General features: G+C 44.8%; 2 protein-coding genes across 8 annotated transcripts; one reads left to right on the top strand and one right to left on the bottom strand.

The window, feature by feature from the left end:
• The first annotated feature begins 463 nt into the window (after positions 1–463).
• On the top strand, positions 464–12,371 carry kcnmb3 (potassium calcium-activated channel subfamily M regulatory beta subunit 3). Of its 3 annotated transcripts, none has more exons than XM_076973235.1 (4): positions 464–634; positions 10,777–10,974; positions 11,403–11,577; positions 11,959–12,371. In XM_076973235.1, exons 2-4 carry the CDS (start codon positions 10,907–10,909, stop codon positions 12,325–12,327), a joined length of 612 nt encoding a protein of 203 aa, XP_076829350.1. In that variant the 5' UTR covers positions 464–634; positions 10,777–10,906; the 3' UTR covers positions 12,328–12,371. The 3 variants fall into 3 exon arrangements, with proteins under 3 accessions (XP_076829350.1, XP_076829349.1, XP_076829348.1); XM_076973234.1 differs by lacking the exon at positions 464–634 and adding an exon at positions 9,408–9,495; XM_076973233.1 differs by lacking the exon at positions 464–634 and adding an exon at positions 10,098–10,180.
• Positions 2,790–16,223, bottom strand: mfsd8l2 (major facilitator superfamily domain containing 8-like 2). 5 transcript variants are annotated; one of them, XM_076973231.1, is made up of 12 exons: positions 15,883–16,223; positions 7,807–7,992; positions 7,533–7,595; positions 7,326–7,445; positions 7,152–7,231; positions 6,288–6,591; positions 5,819–5,892; positions 5,063–5,276; positions 4,378–4,500; positions 4,071–4,201; positions 3,661–3,841; positions 2,790–3,366 (listed from the first exon to the last, which is right to left on the bottom strand). In XM_076973231.1, exons 3-11 carry the CDS (start codon positions 7,585–7,587, stop codon positions 3,680–3,682), a joined length of 1,263 nt encoding a protein of 420 aa, XP_076829346.1. In that variant the 5' UTR covers positions 7,588–7,595; positions 7,807–7,992; positions 15,883–16,223; the 3' UTR covers positions 2,790–3,366; positions 3,661–3,679. The 5 variants fall into 5 exon arrangements, with proteins under 5 accessions (XP_076829346.1, XP_076829347.1, XP_076829345.1 ...); XM_076973232.1 differs by having other exon boundaries at positions 16,069–16,223; XM_076973230.1 differs by lacking the exon at positions 15,883–16,223 and adding an exon at positions 12,085–12,212.
• Between the last annotated feature and the right edge of the window lie 6,062 nt (positions 16,224–22,285).

Genomic DNA, 22,285 nt, shown 5'->3' with positions numbered 1-22,285 from the left:
TACTTGTTATTTACCAGCGCTGTTAAAATAATAAGCAGAGCAGTGTTTGGGAACGAGTGCGAGTGTATATGTGATTGATCGATGAGGAAAGCGGATGTGATAGTTACCTCAGCCATCAATTCCTCCCTGCAACCCCATCCCCACCCTCTTCTCCCTCCCGCACCTCCTTCTCCTGCTGCTGTAGCCTTCATCTCAGATACGCAGCATCAACAGGCGCAGATCAAGCACAACTTCTCCATTCATAATTAATGGCCAGCGAGGATGTGAGAGTCGGGGGCGCGGCACGCAGCATCGCTATGAGGCAGCGTCCGTCTCCACGGCGGATGTCTGCCGTGGATCTCACGTTTGTTCCGAGAGAATGGACTTCCTGGCCGCCCTGGCCACTTCGCCATGAGGGTTTTTACTTCAGGCGACTCGTATCATAAGCTAAAGACACGGCAGCATCGACGCAGTACCACAATATGGCAGAACACGTTATCAGGCCTAATAGATTACCTGTCAAACGCAATGAAGACGAATGAAGGCAGCTGCACCCCTTCAAGGTTGATTTTGCGCACGTTTTACGACAGTGCCCGGCGCATCCTTCAGCACCGGTGGGGAAGTGAGGGGGTTTTGTCCTCGTATGCGAGCACAGGTAATGCGTTTCTGGTTCTCATGAGAGGCGCCGTGATTTTGCCCCCCGCTCAAATGCAGTGTGTGTGATATGTAGCATATGTGTGTGTATAAGAGGAAGAGTGAGTAGTAATGGGATTAGCCATCGATCTCTGGTTGACCTCACATGGCGCGATTATCTATTAGTAATAACGTCCACGTGAGTCTTTATTATAGTCCAGCTACACTGCGGGAATAAAATCAGCAGCGCGAGGAGAAGAGATAATGCTCAATAATGGAGCGAACTGGAGAATGTTTAGAAAAAAATAACGTTAATATCCTCACTGTGTGGAGGTTACGAAACTGCCAGTCAGTTAAAAAACCAAATAACGCCTTAATGCTGTGTTTAAGATTAAATACTTGTACTCCGCAGAGGTGTATAATCCAGGTTCATAAAGTAAAAGTCCTCACCAGGATTTTGCTCAGGCTTCCTGGATTGTGTTGATTCCACTAATTTTACCTGGATGGCACTAATTAGAAAATCTAGCAATCTTGAGCAAAATCCTGGACTTTTACTTTATGAACCTGGATTATACACCTCTACTCCGTAACCTCGCCACTATACCGTGGTGCCCTTTTCATGACTCTGAATCCAGACCGAACGCGAGCGCTGCTGCAGCCCGAGTCACTGAGCGCTACGGTGCACGTCCCGGGACCGCGTCCTGGGCCCAAGCGAGACGTTCACACTTTATCTCCGCGCCACGTCTATCCCTGTCCCCGCCGCTCCCAGATCAGTCCAACTCGCCCTCCGGTCTTCGCCCCCCCCCCCCTCTCCCCCTTCTCCTTCTAAAATGTTTAACGTTCTTGACATATTTTAATCCCGAGCCTTTTAGGGCGTCTGACACACATTTGTCGGATTTTGGTGGTGTTATTCTGTGATTCCGCGTTTGTCGCGACCCGCTGATTCTAAATGACATCTGAAACGGAACCGAGTGCGCGCGCGCGGGGGGGCGTCAGCACGCGCGCCAGCTGAAACGCCATCACACTGGCAGCCCATTATTCTCGCGCGCGCGCTGCACCCTGCGCTATGAAATCTCCCATTACTTTATGAAAAGAGGCTAATTTTTCCCTTCTCAATTAGTATTATGCCCTTTTTTGTATCCTCAGCTGTAAAATGCTTTGCGCTAATGGTATAATACGAAAACAACCCTCTTTTCATGGAGCACTGCAACCAGAGACCCCTTTATAAAGCGTTTATGAAGAGCTGCGACAAGAGGGATCATAAATATTTACCTTGTAGTGTGTAATAAGGAGCAGAGAGGAGATCATTACGGAGCCGTCGCTCACCCTCACACAAACGTGTCTGGCAGGATTATTAGGGCGTTGTGACAAATAATGTCATGGGAGGTTTTTAAATCACAGGGATTAATGTGTGTCGCTCTCTCGCCGGGTGTGTGGTCCTCGAGATTATTAATGCTGACGTAAACGGGCTTGAGACTGGAATTATAATCTGTTGTAGGCCCATCACACACTGAGGTGCGGAGAGACCATGTGGATTAAGGTGTGCGATGCAAAAACGTTACTACATCAAAAAGTCATTGTAATATCAGATATGTTATAGGTATTGTTAGAGGATTATCACCAAAACAGTTGTTTTCAAACCGAGCCTATAGGAAGTGAGTAGACCGCGCGATTGTCTCATTGACATTCATTTCTGTTATTGTGGGATTTCATCTGTTCATCTGTGCGTGAACGCAATTCTTAAACCCGAACAATTCATTCCTGCCCTTCCTTGGTTTATTAACAGTAGAAACTTGCGCCATGAAAGTTGATGAGACTAAAAGAAATAGATTAAAATTAAATAGATAGTTATAATCCAGAGTCTAATTTTCGTTTCCCTCTCTCTCTCTGTCTCTCTCTCTCTCTCACACACACACACACACACACACACACACACAAACGCGCGAGTGCCCTCACACACACACACACACACACACACACACACACACACACACACACACACACACACACACACACACACACACACATTTTTGGACACCCAGTAGAACTATTGTAAATTGCGTCGGAGGGGTCGCTCTGTGCTGAAATAGCGCCCTCGTGTGTGTATTTACTGCAAACAGCGAACATCAGCACGGCAAGCAGCATTATAACATGCGAGGTTTTACATTGCACAAACGTAAGTATTACAGTATAGTTTAATGTAGTCCTTATAAAATCACTTACAATATGCTACATTTTCCTAAAACCAGTACAGCAAATGAAGGCTACATGAAACAGAAAGCAAATGACAGGGCTTAATGACTATTTGGTGCGTGTGTTTGTGTGTGTGTGTGTGTGTGTGTGTCCATCCCTCTCACTGTTCAAGGTCTGCTACCTCTGGCACAAGCTCGTAACTCCCACGGTTTTAGCATCTGTTCCACCGAACCCCACACACACACACACACACACACACACACACACACACACACACACACACACACACACACACACCACCGAGATCTCCTTTAATGAATGGGAATATATGGGCTATATGAAGAAAATTACTTGAAGTAACTACAGTATATTTTAATAAAGATGTAGAGGTTGTAAAAATGGAAGTGCTATACACAAGACTTCCAGAGAAACAGAACATTTTGAACAGAGGTATTTTAGGTATATGCAGATGTATTTACTTCCCGCTGTCTTGGAACACGGCGGACGGCTGGGAGCTGTTTGTTTTGTCCCGTGTCATCAAAAGATTATATTGTGATGGTCCTGCAAAAAATGCAAAAGTGTAAGAGCAGTTCTAGCCCAAAGAGGAAATTCAATGGATAATCACCATTTGTGGTGTCTTTCATCTTAGACGGCGCGCTAGAAACGCGAGGCGAATGAGAATCAGGTGGGCGGAGTCTAGTTAGCATTACACAAAAGGATCACACCAACACACCACACACTAAAGTTAACGCGCTGTCTTTCTGGAGGAGGTTATTGAAGCCGCCCCAACATGACGCTGTGTCATGAAGACACAACACTACGGTTCCCATAAACCCGACAGGAGTCCCTGCTTACCTGCTCTGTGTAGCATGTATCAGCGGACATCGTCCATGCACTGCAGTATGTTCTCGAAGGTGTCCGCGTGTTGAACAACAGGAGGCTCCACCAGCTTCTCAAAGGACATTGCCATCATGATCTGCCATGCACGAGACATAGCGTCCACAGCTAACCAACTAACCAACAGTTCCACTGAATTCTGCGAACCAATTATGAACGTATTGTCACAGAAGTTGCCTAAAACCCAATCTTTTTCAAATTTGTATGTGGTAGATATAAACTAGACAGTGCCTATTGAGAGGTTTGGTAGACCTTTCCAATTAGGAGTATTGACCTGTGCTTTTTTTTGTTTACTCATAACTGCTGGAGCTATACGGAGATGATTTGAGATGGTTGGTAGTGTTGGTGGTTGCATGTTTTCCACTGACCACAATAAGAGTGAGGAGAAAAAGCATAAGTCCCAACATGATGTACAAGTTGCCTGTCAGACCACCTGCCCAAAGAGGTCCCAGGATGGTGGCCATGCCTCCCACAGAATGCCGTATACCCTGACTAAAGCCTGCAGAAACACACACACACACACACACACACACACACACACACACCATAACAAGTCACAGGAGCAAATCAATGCAAAGTGAATACTATGATTTCACGTGTGGGCTTTTGACCCTCTTTCTTTCTAGCTTTCTCTCTCCCTTACACACACACACACACACACACACACACACACACCTTGTGTCTTCTCAGCAGTAACTTTGGAGAAGAGGGACACCTGAGACACTGCGACGAAAGGAAGTCCCAGCAGCTGTAGGAACACTCCGATAATGAACTCAGTCAGCTCGATCGCAAAGCCACCTGATCACAACATGCACACGCACGCACACACACACACACACGCACACGTGCACACATGCTCATATGCAAATCAGGCACATCTGCCCCACCACAGTGCAATATCCATTTTTTTAATCAACTTGAATATCAATCGACATCATGAAACGATGCTGTGACTACAAATGACAAAATGGAGATTTCAAAATGGGCTTCATCAACATATGACCCGGAGAAAATAACGTTTTTAACCTCGTCTGTATTTCCTGGTACCTTGATACTGCATTTTTTTTTCTTCATTTTCCAACGTCGAGCCTAATTCACATGTAAGCCACAGACCACACAGTCTCAGCAGCCAATCAGGGAACATTCATTTTGTGGCGACAAAAGAGAATCACCTCCACACGCTGCCTGGTGGCTGACAGAGCCAGCATATTGTGTCTGTCTGCGCAGGTGTGAGTCCGCCTGGCCTGGCGAGCTCCCAGCTCCCCCCTCCTCCCCATACACACACACACACACACACACACACACACACACACACACTTCCCCCTCCCCCACCGCTCACCGCACATGTGCACACGCTCACCGTGGGGGTTGGCCAGGAAGACCAGGCACCACACGCAGGCTCCGCAGCAGATGAGCAGGCCGGCGCCAAGCAGAACCCGCTCTTCCAGCGTCCGGCTCAGCCAGCGGACCAGGAAGAAGCCCCCGATGACCTCCACTCCACAGAGGCTGTACATCACGCTGTTGCCCAGCTCGTCGAAGCCAAAATTCTTCTGGGTTAGCGGCGTCACCATGGTCTGGAGGGACGACAGGCAGAGTTACAGATCTGACGTTAAGGGACCGGCTTCCTACACGATGTACCGTCAGCTTTCAAAAACGGGTGAAAGTACTTCACTAAAGGTACTCAGAGTACAATATAATTTCATCAATCACATTGCCATTTCAGAATAGCCAGTCTAATACCAAAACCTAATACCACTAACCTAATACCAGCCAGTTAGGGATAAAACCTGGATCTGGCTGTTGAGAACATCCACGTCTGAATGTCAGGATGGATTTATCTCGGATCTGGAAAAAGGCCTCCTCTTTTTTTTTAAATGACTACTTGTTCGGAATGAAGAAACTACTAGATGAAAACACAACTAGATTAACGGTGATTATGGTTTTTTTTGTGCCGCGGAGTTCAGCGTATCGCATGTGTGTGCATTGCTGAGCGCTCTGGCTTGTCTACGGTGTCGTGTAATTGACAGGCAAAGGGGGGAGGTCTGGGTTACTGCTGGGTTAAATGGAGCTGCCCGAAACGGGAAAGTGCATTTTGAAGGAGTGAGCGCTCCCTCACCTCAAGCGCCGTCTGATTGAAGAGCGTTATGAACTGAGCAGTGAGGAGGACCACCACCTCTTCCCTCAGAAACTCTACAGCGAGCGGAGAGGGACAAAAATATATAAAGACAAAGAGAGACGAATCGAGGGGCGGCAGTCGAGGCTTTGGCAGCGGTCGATGAAAAATATATCTCAATACATCACAAACACTCACACCCCTTTTTCCTGGGTGCGCCCACAAACGCACCCTGCACTTAGACGCCACAGAGACAAAGCGCGGTGATCGATAGAGACCTTCCGCTGTCCCAGTTCATCTCTCTCAGACACAACAGAGGGAATCAATGAGGAGTAATCCAACACACACACACACACACACACACACACACACACACACACACACACACACACACACTGTCACAGTGCCATCCGCAAAGAAAAACTCTTTGTTTTTGCACAGCTTCATCAGAGAAGAACCCGCCGGTGCCCACCTTGACTGGTCTTGAAGTTCTCGAAGGGGTCACCTGGGCCGCGCGGCCGCGGGGACTGAGACGTTTTGGGCGGCGAGGGGTCAAGCTCGCGCGAGAGCCGCGTTTCCGTCTGCTCGGTACGGGCCGAGTCGCACGCGTCCTCTTCCGGCGGCGCACTGCCCTCCTCTGCCAGGTCCATGAGAGGTTCCTCCTCGTCCTGGTGGAGTCTGGCCTGCTGCTCGGGCGTAGGGCCCAGGGGAGGGATGTCCCAGTAGAACAACACCACAACACACTCAAGCAGCAGCCAAACGGCACACATGAAGAGCTGGACCCAACACAGCACAACAGGCCAACGTTAGCACTCGTTCGTATTTTGCTGGCTTAGCAGTAATGCGATATGGAATTTTGGGTTTTTTGTTTTGTTTGTTTTCGATTATGTGTAATCCTGTCTCATTCCTAGCTATTTGTCCCTGGACTGGCATAACGACTTTTTGATTTTGGAATACATGCAATATCTAATAAATGTTGCTCATCTCCGCACGTGTTCCATCTCACCTTGCTCTACGTACGTTAGGTAATTTTCTTGCCTTGGAAAGTTACTGCCATGACTGCTACGATGTTATGATGTTGATGTTGAAATTTGAGTTTGATGTTTTGCTATAATTGTTTCACTCTATACTTTGTTCTTCAGGTCTTGAAAGTTGCATTAAATAAAGTGTATTGTTATTGTTACTGCACTGTATTATTGTACAAGTTAAAGTGATAACAGATACGGATATACTAGTAATACTAGTCACAACAGATACAGACATACTATAACAGAAGACCTTGACGACAGGTCAAATGTAAGCTATATGTTAGTAGGGCTCATGACCACATGCTTACCCCTGGTGAAGTGTACTTGTTAACGATAAACGGGCCTAGCCTAAAATCGCACAACCGCAGGAAAATGTTAAAAGCAGGACCTGTGAAAGAAAATGTAGTCAGAGGAACAGCATAACGTAAGCTGGTAAACAAACTCAACAATAGTGCACAAACTCAACAATATTTTTGACTGACCAATCAGAAGTCCGGCCTGCCGACACGCCATAACAGCAGCGAAGACTCGAGCGCGCTCATCGGGGCGCGTGGTCCGCGTGAGGAACCCGAAGATGGAAGACGCGGCACCGGTACCGACACCTGAGAGTGATTCATTATGTAATGAATACTCTGGAAGTTCTTTTAAAACACCTTTTTGTTAAAACTTAAACTGCAACATTGACCTACCAGCAACAAGTCGACTGGACAACAGCAGCCATTTTGAGTACCCAATGAAATACATGAAGTTCCCTGTACCATAAAATAGTATTTTTGTATTAAATATGTAAAACAAACAAATAAACCCTTAACTTTCCCATAATAGATTAAGTAAACTGATCATGTGTATCATGTACTACCTCGGTGTAACACATGAGATGCTTGTATAGTCAGCTTTGTACATTAATTTTTAATGTGGTTTGGGACTCACCAATATTTCTAGTTTCTATTTCTGAATACCTACCCACAATCTCGAAGATAATGGAGTAAAGGATTATGGTTTTAGTAGTGCGAGACTTGTCGGACCAGCGTCCAAACAGTGGGCCTGATACCAGTCCACTGAAACTGAATGAAGACAGACCCAGTCCTAGAAAATACGTGGGAGCGTCCAGTACCTGCAAGTACTTCCATATGGTGGGCAGGATGACACCTGAGAGAGAGAGAGAGAGAGAGAGAGAGAGAGAGAGAGAGAGAGAGAGAGAGAGAGAGAGAGAGAGAGGAGAGAGAGAGAGAGAGAGAGAGAGAGAGAGAGAGAGAGAGAGAGAGAGAGAGAGAGAGAGAGAGAGAGAGAGAGAGATTTCCTTATCAAATCAATTTAGATTATTTAGATCAATAAAAAAAATATTCTACTTTTTTCTACTCGGGCCTAACTGAGGACACAAAGAGAGAGCAGAGTGCTAAAGTGTTTTAGATTCCGCCACAAACTTGTAACATTATGTTAGAGCCTCTAAGGGCCCAACAACAAAATAAAGAAACGTACCGTATTCTACACCACTCAGGAAAAATAGCAGTCCGATTATGAAAAACGATAGTTTCCTTTTACGTAGATAATCCATCAGTACAACCATGAAACATTTTTTCTCAACTGCCTCATTTTCGCTCCTTCTGAGGTAAATTGCTCTGTACTGCACGTCGTCGATGTCTTGTGTGATATCGATTTTGTTGAGATCAACTAATCGCAGACGAAAATTGATTAGGCGCTGATGTCCAGTGCAAGCCAACGTTTCCTTTGCCTATCTTAAACTACAAAAACATGCAAGTGATTTAATTTAGGAGACAATTTATCTTGCAGGACCAGAACAGTGTCAACGGCTTCTTCGTGGACTAATGGGTCCTGAAATATTAGACTGACCAGTAGGTCTGTCTATGTATAATTAAACGCGTTAAAAAAAAAGATGTGTTGTAATTCGATATAATGAAATGTGGTTTTTATCTTACTTTCGGAAATACATTTAAACATTAATCTTCTTAATATTCTTAGCGATGCTTGGACGCACTCTTGGCGATATGACGTCCTGGGCAGTTGTGTAGGCGCATTTCATAGTTAGTAGGAATTATCTTAATGCCCAGTAAATTAGATTTAATTTGTTTCGCATGATCTTAGAAATATATATAGCAGTTGGTATCTTAGTAAACAACTTTGACCTGAAGGCACGTGAGCCAAGGCTCTTCTATTGCAGGGGTGGGCTATAAACCTGATATTTTACCATGCGTTAAACCTTTAATAGTGTGTGTGTCTCCAAAAAACGGTTTATATGAAATTATATAATCACTTTGTATATTCTCATCGCCCAGTAAAATTGAAAAATTACGCCGCTTTAAGGCCCTACATTGAACATGTTGAATAGCGGGGCTGTCAAAAGCTATTTTTGCTAGGCCATTTAGCCTTGGGAGACATCAAACCTAAACAGGTGGGGAGTGTTATTGTTGAACACTTAAATTTGTTTTAACATCAGCATTTCATGAATAATACATGTTATTTTGAATTAAAAGATCATGAATTATTCATGTACCACTGTATCAATAAAGCGTGGGTGAAAGAGTTTCTGTCATTCTGTGAAGTCTGTCAACTTCCTCTATTTTCATGGTTATAATAAGAAGTATTGGAACAACCACGCATGGCAAAGAAACACAAGAGGACACACATTTTAGGGTAAGGTGTTAAATTATTAGCAAGTTATGAGATTGTAACTTTATGTTCTTCGTAGGCTGGTCTATAAGTAATTTTCCTAAAGGAGTTTGCTTCTAGATAGACTACTAGATAGACAATAGACAAGGCAAGACAGCTACCACTAGCTTTATTCTATATTCTAGCTATATTCTTTACTCTCAGTATGTTCTCAATTTTCCTAATGATAATTGCTGTAAATCTGGGATCCATGCACTTTATTAAGTATATCATGCAAAAGATATAAACTAACTCTCCCATATAAATACATGATATGTAGACATATATCACAGAATCAACTGCAGATAGCCTATATGCCATTCAAAACCTGCAGGCCCTCTTCAAATATAAGCGTACTGCCTGTTGAAATAATGGTCCCATTGGAAATAATTACTACCTTGGCTGGCTGGGGCTGTTCCTATAGAAACCCCTGTGACACTCCTGCTCACGGGGTTAGACCATGAGTGCAAAAAACAGGCCTGTCCCAAAGCGCGCTCCGTGCTGCCGTACAGGACCGTGTTGATCTGGAGAAAGCCCAGCATCCACAGCGTCGGATCTCATCCCGGGCTTGGCTGGGTCAGGCAGGGATGCTTTTAAGCGCGTCCCCTCGAGGTTCCTTCAGTGTTCCCGTACACATCAACCTGCACGGCGTACGGCGCCGGAGGACGCGGTAAGGGCGGTGTCAGACCCTCACGAACCTGCGTGACTCTTATGGACCCTGGTGTTGTTTCAGAGGACATGGCTTTCGCTTTGTTTGTACAGTTTTCGGCTTTTGGCGTGTTGCTAACTTGTACAGAATTTGATTTACAATTTTGTGATTAACAGTTTGCAATTTACTATTCTTTACATTTTGAAGATATTGTATTGGTGCATATACAAGATTCTTCTCCAGCCAGTTCCAGTTTACTAAAAGTCATTGTACATACATTTTATATTGCTTACAAGTATATGTTTGTAAGAAAGTCTTTCTAGGGAGGAAAGTATCACTTATGTTTTTTTTTATGTCTGACTGGTTAAATTTTGAATAATTACTGTAATTAATAATTGCTGTGCATGTACGTCTTGCTACAAACCAAATGATTACATCTTAATGGGGTATAAAGGCCAATTAAGTATTTCCATGTAAAGTATTAGCCTCAACTGTGGCAGGTGGCATTATGATCATTTCCAAGTAACAGAGAATCACTCACTAATATAGATAAACATGTGGGTCGAGAGTCTCTGCCATCGAACTGCTTGAGAAAAGGGGCTTCTGTTCCTTCACAGGGAAATCCTACAGTACCCCGGTGTAGTACAGGAGTCTCAGTGGAGGAAGAATAGGGGTGGAGAGAAGACCAAAGCCCAGGCCCCTGTCTCCAGCGTGGGAGAGGAGAGAGCCCTCCTCCTGGGCTTTACTATGATGGCCTTCTCCATACTCATGTACTTTGTGGTGGGAATCGTTGTGGTGAAGCCGTGTCTCCACAGGTAAGGGGCAGGGTGCGTCTAATGGTCACAAACCAGCAGCTAGTTGCTAGTATTTTATGTAGAGGATGATAAAGGGTCTAATCAAGGCCTTTGATGCCGTCTGTGCATTTGTGAAACTTGAGTTCATCTTCAGATCAATTAAGCCAGAGCCCTGAACAGTTTATCTATAGCCTTGCTCTGAGGCTGGCAATTATCGGAGATGAATCAGATATGTTTCACCAGGAAAATCACTAGTCCGTGCTGAATTCCAGGAGGGACAAAGAGAGAGAAATTACAGCAAATGAAGTTAATGGCTGACATTTTCAGAGAAATCTGCAAGAGCGACATGAAGAAGATGCAGAATTCTAGAGTAAAACCTACTACAGATCAATCACGATCTGGTTCTGACTGTGATCCAGCATCCTCCCGATGTTGCTTTCGCTCCACAGTGACTGGGGAGACACCACCAACTGCTCAATCATCCAGGCTGAGTTTTTAAATGAGTCGGATGACTGCAGAAGCACGAGCAGCAACCCGTGTCTGCTGGTCTTCGTGAACATCACAGCTTCTGGGAGACGAGTGCGTCTACGTTACGACGAGGCTGCGGTGACCTTGAGTGCGGAGGTACTGCAGACAACATCTCACCCCACTAATTAAGCTACACGCTACTATTACTGACTGCGTTATTGAGCTGGAGTGCTTTCCTGAAGGTTCGAAATCGTTGAATCGTTACCAAGACTACATACCGCAAAGAGCACATTGCTGCTGTTGTAGGAAAAGCTTATAATGTAATTGTTGGCAGTTTTTAGATGAAAACATAGGCTGCTCTTTACAACGTGGGAATGTTTCATGAGTGTACTAATGAAAATGGTCCAAAATGATATGGAAGAAAATCTCCTAGGCGCACAGGCAGATGTTAAAAGGTTTCCATTCCTAGATTTTCTCAGGTTTTCTTCTAATAGAAGCCTTCTCTACCAGCCCTCACTGTTGTCTATGTCCTCTCAGTGTTTCTACACCCCGAAGAACCAACAAGACAAAACCGAATTGCTCGAGGAGGCACAGAGGATCAAGGAGGCCTTGTCCGACCTTCGAGGCCAAGGCACGGAGTGCCACCTCAGCACGGACAAGTACCCGGAGGACGCCATCCTGAAGCGGAGGTACACGGCGCGTCTGGCCCTGGACTGCCTCGTCTGGCCCACGCTCATGCTGGTCGGGGGGGCGCTGCTGGTCGGCTTGGTGATGCTCACGCAGAGTCTGGCTCACCTCTGCGCCGAGGCCGACATGTTTGGAGGAGAGGACGGAGAGACCACGCCCACGCAGGGCAGGCTGTACCGGGTCCTCGGGTGCAGGACAGCGAGTCCCGGCATGGAGTAGGACACAGCCAGCCAGCCAAGTGCAACTGCAGTCACAACACACACAGAAAGTATCTCTACGTAATGAGGTACAAGGTTTATGCGCCCTTCAGACAGATGGAATAGTTAGACATCAGCATTACACGATACTGAAATGGGACATTGTTCTAATAGTTTGCTAAACAAGGTGGGTAAATATGAATATATTCAAGGTTTACCACAACAATATTTCTTCGATGTCAAACAAAACTGTCTATAGTTTGTTACACTGCATTTAGGAGGAAATTCACATACTGTATATAGTCAAACGTAGGTTTAGCTATTTAACAACAGCGTAAATCTAAATTGTAATATCCCACGTTTTAATTTAAATATACAGTATTTCTTATAGTTGATAAGGGCGTTGTCTAATAGAGCAGAGGTAAGTCTGGGGTTGTTTTGAGCAGTTGCTATTTAGCACTTGTTCCAGTGAACTTTTCCAGACCTCCACAGCATCGTCTTGTGATGGAAGACCTCCAGTCTCTTGTTTCTTCCAATATATCAGTACTGTGGCTGTCAGAACATAGCTTAGTCGTGGTGGATAGAGGTGCCAACTCAGTCTCCCGAGCAGCAGGATGTCCCCAGGGTCCTCCTGTCCTCCATCAAAGGCCACCAAAGTGTCTCACCCCGTTCTGGGACTTAGGAGTCCTGCTGATCTATTCACACAGCGAGGTGAGGAACTGACCAAGAGGATGATGATGATGATGATGATGAGATCCCACAACCACCCACCCATCCCCTCCCCACCCGTGCAACTCCACCCACCCCGAGATGCTCATGATCACAGCAGATCACTTTAATGGAGAAGACCAATCACTTCATCCGCATTCCCCTCGTTTCTCTACAAACGTTAATTTCTATATTTATAACATTGCACTAATAAAAAAAAACAATTATATCCACTTGAGGTGTTTAAAATCAAAGGCAAACTGTTCATGAGGATATGTGGTTGCTAAACAGGCACTTAGCTGGACACTCCCTATAAATTCATTTTACAACGTTAACCCTGACAATCCAGTTCATCTGTGCAATACCCCCACTGTAACCAAATTTTATTGTTGCTGCACAAAACTAATTTTATATAGCGAGTTGGGAAATAAAATGAGTTCATGCACAAAATCAATAAAATGTCCGTTGAGATGAATCATATGTGACCCGTGCAGCCGTGTTACAGGGCGCCGCCTTTTATGCTGGACTTCAGAACTTCAGATCACTGCTAAATAAAGAATTAAACAGTTCTGCTTCGGCTGGCGTGTTCTTTAAAGGTCCCAGGAGTGTCCAACAAGGACCACCAGAAGACGCCAGGCGAGGTGGAACCGATGTCGTCTCCTCGCTGTGGTTCAGGGACCCTCTTGTGTTCGGTGACATTTAAGATGACGTACACCTGCAGACAGGCGTGGGAGAGAGAGAGGACGGCGTCGCCCGTCCCTGTCCTGCCTGAGGACGTGAGGACGGTGCAGACGCTCTCATCTGTCCATATGCTGGGCCATGCGTGGTCTGCCAAGGGAGAAAATGCACCGCCAAGCAAACCTGAGGTAGCGACAGTCTCAATGCTGCGATTCCCAAAAGCAGCATACGGATTAAGAAAGCGCTGGCGTGTAAGGATGACCGTGGTATATGTGTGAGTGTATGTATGTAAGGATGTGTTAGGACGATCATGGTGTAATAACAGCTTGCGAGATAAAGGATTTGTTGGTTATGAAGGGAATCCTATAAAGATCAGTCTGAATGGGGGGGGGGGGGGGCGTCTAGGACGATCTGCAGGAAGACAGACAGCAAGGTCTGCATGACCCACCCATCCCCCAACACAGCACACACACACACACACACACACACACACACACACCACAGGTCACACACTGTCCCCAGCACACCTCCCACGGAAATCTCTCCGGTGAAATTTGGTGGCCATCGTAAACAAATGAAAAATGCATCACACAGTGAAATGTACATCCCCCTTTTCCTGTCATACCGGGTGAATAAATGCTTGATTTGTCTTCCTATTTAAGGTGGCCAATCCCTCTTTCCCCCCACAACTCATACTAACAATTGTATCATAAAAGAAAGCTGTGTAATATGGTTGGACATTCTCCAAGAACACTGTTCATTTACTGCTTATTCTCTTAGGGACTCTGCAGTGTTAATCCTTTAATATGGGTCTTGCCACACCATAAATAAGACTTAAAAATGCTACTGGTACACCTTTCAGAACCATCCTATTCATATTTATATTACAAACCATTCTGAATGAACAGAATTCACTCCCAGATAAGTCACAGATAAGTAAAGATAAAAGTGAGTAAACTCATTGTTGGAATTAGGACTCCTATGGTTAGGGAGTCGGGGGTTGTACTCAGCTTGGGTAAATATTCTATATAATCTTTATTTAAATGAACAAAACCCTTATATGTTCACACCCAGTTCATTATTATAGCGGATAGACTAACCATAACCATATTTTAAATAGAAAACACTGGATTAGGCTGCAGACGTCCACGCTGTTCTTCTCAGAGACTGCGGGTTTTTCTGTGCAGAAAATGCCTTTGAGGGGTTGATTTTCAGCATAGGCCAGTGCAGGTCTCACTATATTCCAGCACAACCACTTATCCGCAAAGGGGCTTGTGTTCTATTCACCAACTCCAGGCAAACGACTCGTGAAGACCCCATGGACAGCATGATTAGTTGCAGCAGTAACATTCCTGTGCAGAACACACCTGAAGCCCCAATGAAATGCCTAACTTTGAAGTTGGTAGCCTAGTTTTCTTAACTTGTCACATCTCCACTATACATGTGGTACAGACAGGAAAAAACTAGAAAGATGGATGACTTTGCACCAGAACCAATCACATTTAGACCCTATTCATTAAAAGTCAGAAAGAGCCCGTGGTATATTCAAATGAACTCATAATGGTCAGTATAAGAATGGCGTACTGAGGAGGAAGCCTGGGGTCAGCAGCACTTTGGAGATTGCCATGTTTATGCTGGACAGAGCATCAGCTAGGAATACGATTTACTGTGCACCATACAAATTCAAACAATTCAAGCAACAGAGAGCGTCAAGGAAGCCATAAAGCACAACAATTCAGTAAAAAATGCCTTAGCATTGGATTGTATTGAGGGCAGTAAAATATGTGAACGATAGGGGTTGCTCCAAATTAAGTTTTTTTTCTCTCGTTCATTTCCAAGACGTTACATCGACCGACATCCTAATAACAATCAATCAGAAACTCACGAGCAATACGTTTCTGCATAAGAGGGGAACCTGTGCTGTATTCATCAGGAGATTAAAAAAATACATCAATGCGGGCGTCTTGCAATGTCTCGGTGCATGAGCTGAGCTGCTTGGCCTTCGGGCGAACCGACAGCGTAAGTTCCTCCCTGAAGCGTTTTTCCTCCCATTTTGCGCCATTATACGTCTAATCTCTGTCCGACTCATGACAAAGACGCAAAGGCACAGTATGCGCACTCCTCGCTTGGGTCGATAATCCAAAGATAGGCACTAATGGCCCCATTTGCATGTTGAAGGTCTTCTGCCTACCTTGTATCGATAGGAAACATGTTCCGTCGATAACCGCTCGCCTTCCCCCTGCTGATAGTGAAAGCACGCTAAGAGCCGCGGAGGATTTATCCGCAGACAAGATTTGTTGATTCGCGTACGAGTAAAAAAAGAACTTGCTGCAAAGGCCAGTAATTTCCTACCCAATGAACTAGAAAATGGACTTACTTTTCCCTCAGACTGCCCTTGCAGCGTGGTTTGAAGCCAAGTAAACGGGCCTCCGTCGAGTGCAGCTATAGGAATAACTGTGAAATGGCTTAGTAATGGAAGACACGCACATGGGAGCAAATGTTCTCCAAACGTGTTTTCAGGCCTGAGCACATGTCATATGTAGGCCTAATATTCAAGTAAATCAATGTTCGATAATTTGATAAGCTTTGTGCACAAAAAAGTGCAAAAAAACAAGGCACCGACACGCTCTGTTGGTTTATTGACTTGGGTTATATCACTTCTCTCAGACATGATATCAGCGGTAGCACCATCGTATAATGTATAATCAATATTACAGTTTACCTCCTACCTTTACCCCAACGAGCCTCCGAGGACCGGGGGGCATGGTGTGTTTTTAACCGTGTGGGACATGGTGTCTTGTGGACAAGACGCTTTTTCCCCGGCATTTTGACCACTAATCTCAGACATCTTCCACATATCTCCTATTTTCTCTTCTTAGATAAAATTCTGTAATCAAAACCACACCTATTTCGTTTGTCATCATATCCGTGTATGTGTAAGACAAGGTAATATAGTACATCTTTTCATCAGAAAATGAGTTATTCTCTTCTCATTAGTCCCTGTTTGTGTCTGGTATCAGCCTTTCAAGTAGTAGTTCAAGACAGTTCCTCTAAATCCCAACCTAAAGCTTGAAGCTTACTGAAGAACAGGACAGAGTAGCGGGTAAAGTCAAGGACAACTCGCAGAACTTGACCTTTTAATCTTATTTCTTTAGTGTTTTGAGCAAGAGTTTGAAGCTGTGATTCTGTGGCCTTATAGCTCTCCTTATGACAGGTTCATCAGAAATCCTGTAAGGACTCTTGTTTTAAATAGTGCAAGTATTATAATACCATTAACCGTTACTGTGGTTAAACTAGATTTTTACAAATTCACTAATGTGGTTGCTAGTTCCCTTTACACTAGCAACAGAAAGTATGACGCTGGGGCATATAATCTCGTTTGGAGAATCCATTGTTATTATCCTCTGTTTAGAATGCCGACATTTGCTTTTATGCCAATGCCTGTTAAATCCAGATTATGAAGTTGAGTTTTTCATGCTGGTAAATGTGCGTTAAAAGCCATGTAGCCTAATTGTATAAACTAAATGTAATTAATCGTATAATTAATTATAATTACCCCCTCTCCTGAGTCCTGACAGAAAATGTGATATATTGTGTAAGAACCACAACACTAATTTCTCTCATTATCTCTCTGCCCTGAGAAACTGAGATTCGCACTTAACAATGGAGAGGAACCACAATACAGTATTACATAAACGGCGAATGCCATTTTTGCCACTAGGGGGCTCTGTTGACATTAAAAAAACACGGGTTCAGTATTTTTAACCTGAAGTCATGAGGAACTGAACCGGCGTGTTCTGTCTAGTCGTGTTCCAGTGCACCAGGGGAAGACGACCTCCTCCTCCCAGATAACAGTTGCGCCGGGGTCATTACATTAGAGCTGCAGTTTATGGGTAGGAATTATAAATACTGGCAACGGTCTAAGTGTAATTACCACTACCAGGCGTAGACAGCACCAGAGACACCTATTACCTTCCAGACGTATTGCTTTGGCAGTTCCCCACAGGTTGTGATTACACCACTGTGTCCTTTCTGAGGTAAAAGCAGACAGCGGGACACTGAGGGGGACTCTGTCTCTTATTGAGTTAACGTCCAAGACAAAGATCATATGATCATTCGTCTTGTTTGGTACACTGAAGTAGAGTGAATATAAATTTAAAATATGTATCGATTCCTATATGACGATATGAGCATAAACACCCTCAAAACAAAGCTGGCATTTCACACTTGATCTATTGTGCATCGATTAAATTTTTTAAAGGATAGCGCCCACTCCTAAAACAGTCGGCATAATAACAATTGTTTCAACCTCAAATGGTTGTGCCAAATCGAGAATATTGTCACTTTTCAAGATGACCAATGATAACTCTGTGTGTGTGTGTGTGTGTGTGTGTGTGTGTGTGTGTGTGTGTGTGTGTGTGTGTGTGTGTGTGTGTGAACACACCTCCCTCCATAGGTCCATAGGTTCTCTCTCCATGCAGCTTTTTTTGTTAGTGCATGTTTGGCCCCCTGTTCTAACTCCACAGTACAGTCTGTTCTAAATCCGGGTATGCTGGAGTGCTTTTGAATAAGCATGGCTCATTTGTGGTGTGTTCTAGTTTTTTCAGTTCTCTCTCTCTCTCTCTCTCTCTCTTTCTGTCTTTCTCTCTCTCTCTCTCTTTCTGTCTTTCTCTCTCTCTCTCTCTCTCTCTCTCTCTCTCTCTCTCGTCTGTATGTTCCACCATTCAATTAGCTGGCTCATTTACAGCACGTACTGTGCTGTTGCCAAGGGTACGCCGAGCGACAGCTTTCATTGGACTGACTGTATCTGAGCAGATACAGACCACACAGATCACTGCCTCTCCTGGGCTGTGGCCATATTTAAACACCCGCTCCGTCTGACGGGCACTTCTGTGACAGACTGCCACGGCCAGTGCTCATTTGCTCTTACAGTGTGTTTGCAAACGTCGCTGGAAACATTATTCTGTGCATAATGAAATAAAACGCACACTTTTCACTTGTTGTCAGTTTTTGTGCTGCAGGTTATGATATGACCCCATCTATCCCAGAGGGCAGCGTTATGGTGAACTTTTGTATTACTGTAGCAGTGCAAGCACTTAAACGCTCCAGAACTCTAGGAACAAAAAAAGTCAATATTTGCTCTTGTTGGTACAGGTCCAATTCTGCATTCACAGGGAAAAGACAGAGCTTATCAACGTGTGTGTGTGTGTGTGTGTGTGTGTGTGTGTTCCCATTTAATGCATGAGGACACACATAAGGACCCCTTGCTGAGTTCCATTTTCTCTACTCACAGCTAAAACAAGGGCTGAGCCATGGGAGGTCACGGAGTTCATAAAACACACATCTCAGCGTCCTGCTGGTGCCCTTTTGGGGCGAGTCACGTCTTTCAGCTCTTAACCCGGGGCTTATTTTCGGAGTTCTTTATGGCACGTTAGACTTTCCGCCTTGCTCGGTTTACACAGTGAGATTTCATGGGGATCGTTCAGGACGTTATTTCTTACGTATACACCGTAGGTTGAAGCAGATGTCCAGCTTGGAAACAAATGCAGCATTACAGTGCACAAAACAGCTTTATGTGGCTTAAACTTCAACCAGCTAAGTGAGGTCGGATGTGTGTTGGAGTGCTGGGTGAGAGACAAGGGCTGTGAATCATGTTTTAAACTAAAACAACAGCCTACACGACCTTGTCTTAAACTGTGGCCACGCTCAAGCCGGGCGGATTTGAGTCCATCATCGGCTAATTGGCTGACATACTTCGGCTGTCGAGGAAAACGATGTGAATACAAGATTTGCTCCTGGCCTGGCACTAAAGCTAAGTCAACTAAAAGGTACCTCTTTACAACCCGTTTAGCTTCTCCTAGTGACAGCTGTTGCTAAGAATCGAAGCCGAGTAGGTCTGTAAAATTGACCAACAAAATTTCTGTGTCCTCCCATTGTTATGTGTAAAATGGCCGTTCCTGACAGGTTAAACAAATTGCACATACCATGGAATGTTTTAATTTTGAACATCAGGCTACAGAAATTAAGAATTCAAATTTGTCAAACTCAGAGAAGCACATTATATCACCAATGGTATACAGATATCCCCCCCGTTACTGAGTTCAGTTACTTTAACCACACCACACACTTGCTAACAAGCATATAAAGTCAAACCCATATCGACTGTAAGTGCTATTATTGACAATAACAGCTCGGCCACGAAATGGTAGATCACGTAAACTCACAGAACGAAGCAAAGAGTGCTGAGGGGCCTGTAAAAATCACTCATCCCATAATGCATCCCTCACTACTGCTGAGTTCCAGTACGGACCCAGAACTGTCCAGCACATTGTGACACCGTTTCCCATAAGCCAAGACGCCGCACACAAGCTTTAGGTCACCACGCGTGATGCCAGGCACCAGCTGGAGTGGTGTAAGGTGGTGTATAACATGCCACCCGCTCTCGCTCTCTGGAGCAGTGCAAACATGCTTTCTGGAGTGATGAATCACATGTCACTATCTGGCAGTGTGATGAAAGAATCTGTTGGGCGGTTGCCATGGGAACAGCACCTATGGGAATGCCTAGTGCCAACAGTAAAGTTTGGGTGAGGAATCGTGGCGTGGGCCTCGGTGTTGACGGTTAGGCACACGCATGTCATCCTTCTGGAGTGAACCGTTACTTCCATCGCTGGGTCGCATGTATGTGAAAACAAATGACCTTGTATTTTGGTGTATATGTTAATATATATAATATAATATTTAATATTTATATAAATATGTCACCTATCAGCTAACTGCAGAAAGTCTGCATGCTAACGTCTAGTCAGTCAGAATGTCTGCAAGAGTGCGACAATACCACGAAGAAAAACGACTTCGGTTCTGAGTGGACAGCCCATCCTCTCCTTGTGAAGAGAAGGAAATAAATGAGTAAACTGCCGTAACACTCACCCCAGTCATGGAGACCTGCTGGGAGCGGCTGGTCGTGGCTCATATTAAGAACTCCATCCCACCTGCATCAGAACCCACACCAGTGTGCCTACAGGCAAACTCCTCCACAGAGGACGCCATAAACCCTGTTATTGACTTCAGCTCAGCATTCAACATCATGCCTCAGAAGCTAGTCAGCAAACGGCACTCGCTAGGACTTATCGCCCTGCAGCTGGGCCCCAGACTTCCTAGATAACGATCTATAAGTGCACCAATAACAGAGGCATCAATAATAATACAGGTGCGGATGGCTGGTGTATTTTCTCCCAACCCCAGAACGCCACACTGAGACAACTCCGCCACAAAAGACCGTTACACAACTAAACTGTCATCTATTGACTACAATAGCAACATCTATTATGACCTGTCTGCAAAACGCTGGAGCACTAAGTCTGCGTTACTTCCCCTAACCTCGTGTTTGGATATTACAGACTACCCCGTTTGTGACATGGGTGTGTATGCCTACGAAGAGTTCAGAAACGATAAATCCCTACGCTCTTCACGTCGGAGGTGGGAGTCAGATTCAGGGAGACAGTGTCTGGCCAACCCGCACACGGGCTGATACCGCACAACCTCACAGAGGTGGAATCTGAGGCAGGACGCAGGATAGACTCAATCTCCACAAAAGCAACAAGAGAAAAGTTGCTGAATAGGCAAACAACAGAGCAAGAACACCTACTCTCAGAACACCATCCAACACCTGCACGTCTGGCACTGCTGCACAGGAGCAGCGGACTTCGTATTTTCATATCAACGTCATATCACCACTGCAGGAAGTGTCAGGGAAAGCTGCGGATACGCCACGTTACCTTCATGCATTTTTAAACCCAGCGCAGCCGTTTTCAGCAGCGGTTTCGCTGGGCTGTCTGAGCTACGAGGAAATAGATGGCAGCAAACTGTCTGTCTTGTAGGCCTGCACTGCACAGCCTTGGCAAGAAAGGCAGACATTTCACCTGAGCAGGCACACTTCACTGAAAGAGCCCAGACAGTTGCACAAATCCTCATCTTGCGTTTTCACACTGCAAGGATCACTGCATCGGAAATGCGTTCAGTCCGAGTCTGACTCTGACAAGCATGTACTGTCACTCCTAACAACAGTACATTTATGAACAATACAGTTATGAACAATGTTGTACATGTTTTATAACAGAAGTGGCAAGGAGGATACATGGCACACAATGTATTTCTAAACCAGTTTTGGGAGGGGGCAAAAATTCCTGCTCATTCTAGTCATATAATGTATTAGGTTGGGTGATGTGACCCCCCCACCACCACCACCAAAGATGAAATTAAACCTACACCACTGTCCTAAAGTATCAGGAGTCACTGTCACTCTCTAGTGAGACACTGTTTACACCTCTAATATACATTTTCAGTCAGATGCAGTTCTAGAAAAATAAAAGGTGGTGGCCAGGATAAAACAGCCACATTATATAAACAGTCACTTTATATCTAAACTACATTTGGACATTGGTTGGTTAGTACACAAAAGGCAGTGTTAATGTTATCCAACAAAGTGCCAACACTGCCTTGTGAGTATCATGTTTGTGGGCATGGTTCCTGCTCAGATTTTAAACATAAGCAAACATTTGTGATCAACTATTTAGATGCACTATTTCTCTAGTCTT

Source organism: Brachyhypopomus gauderio, chromosome 14 (genome assembly GCF_052324685.1).
Source record: "Brachyhypopomus gauderio isolate BG-103 chromosome 14, BGAUD_0.2, whole genome shotgun sequence".
In the NCBI taxonomy this organism is placed as follows: domain Eukaryota; kingdom Metazoa; phylum Chordata; class Actinopteri; order Gymnotiformes; family Hypopomidae; genus Brachyhypopomus; species Brachyhypopomus gauderio.
The sequence above is the reverse complement of the archived record's forward strand: the minus strand, read 5'-3'. Positions and strand labels throughout refer to the sequence as shown.

Bases quoted from the DNA above. Each gene is read 5' to 3' on its own strand.
- mfsd8l2 (XM_076973228.1), bottom strand. From the start codon at position 8,410: ATGGTTGTACTGATGGATTATCTACGTAAAAGGAAACTATCGTTTTTC. The intron at 5,893-6,287 runs GTGGGCACCGGC...CGCTCGCTGTAG, and splicing joins GAACTTCAAGACCAGTCAAG to AGTTTCTGAGGGAAGAGGTG. The intron at 4,202-4,377 runs GTGTGTGTGTGT...GTGTTTCTGCAG, and splicing joins TACTGCTGAGAAGACACAAG to GCTTTAGTCAGGGTATACGG.
- kcnmb3 (XM_076973233.1), top strand. From the start codon at position 10,098: ATGCTTTTAAGCGCGTCCCCTCGAGGTTCCTTCAGTGTTCCCGTACAC. The intron at 10,181-10,776 runs GTAAGGGCGGTG...GTTCCTTCACAG, and splicing joins GTACGGCGCCGGAGGACGCG to GGAAATCCTACAGTACCCCG. The intron at 11,578-11,958 runs GTACTGCAGACA...ATGTCCTCTCAG, and splicing joins CGGTGACCTTGAGTGCGGAG to TGTTTCTACACCCCGAAGAA.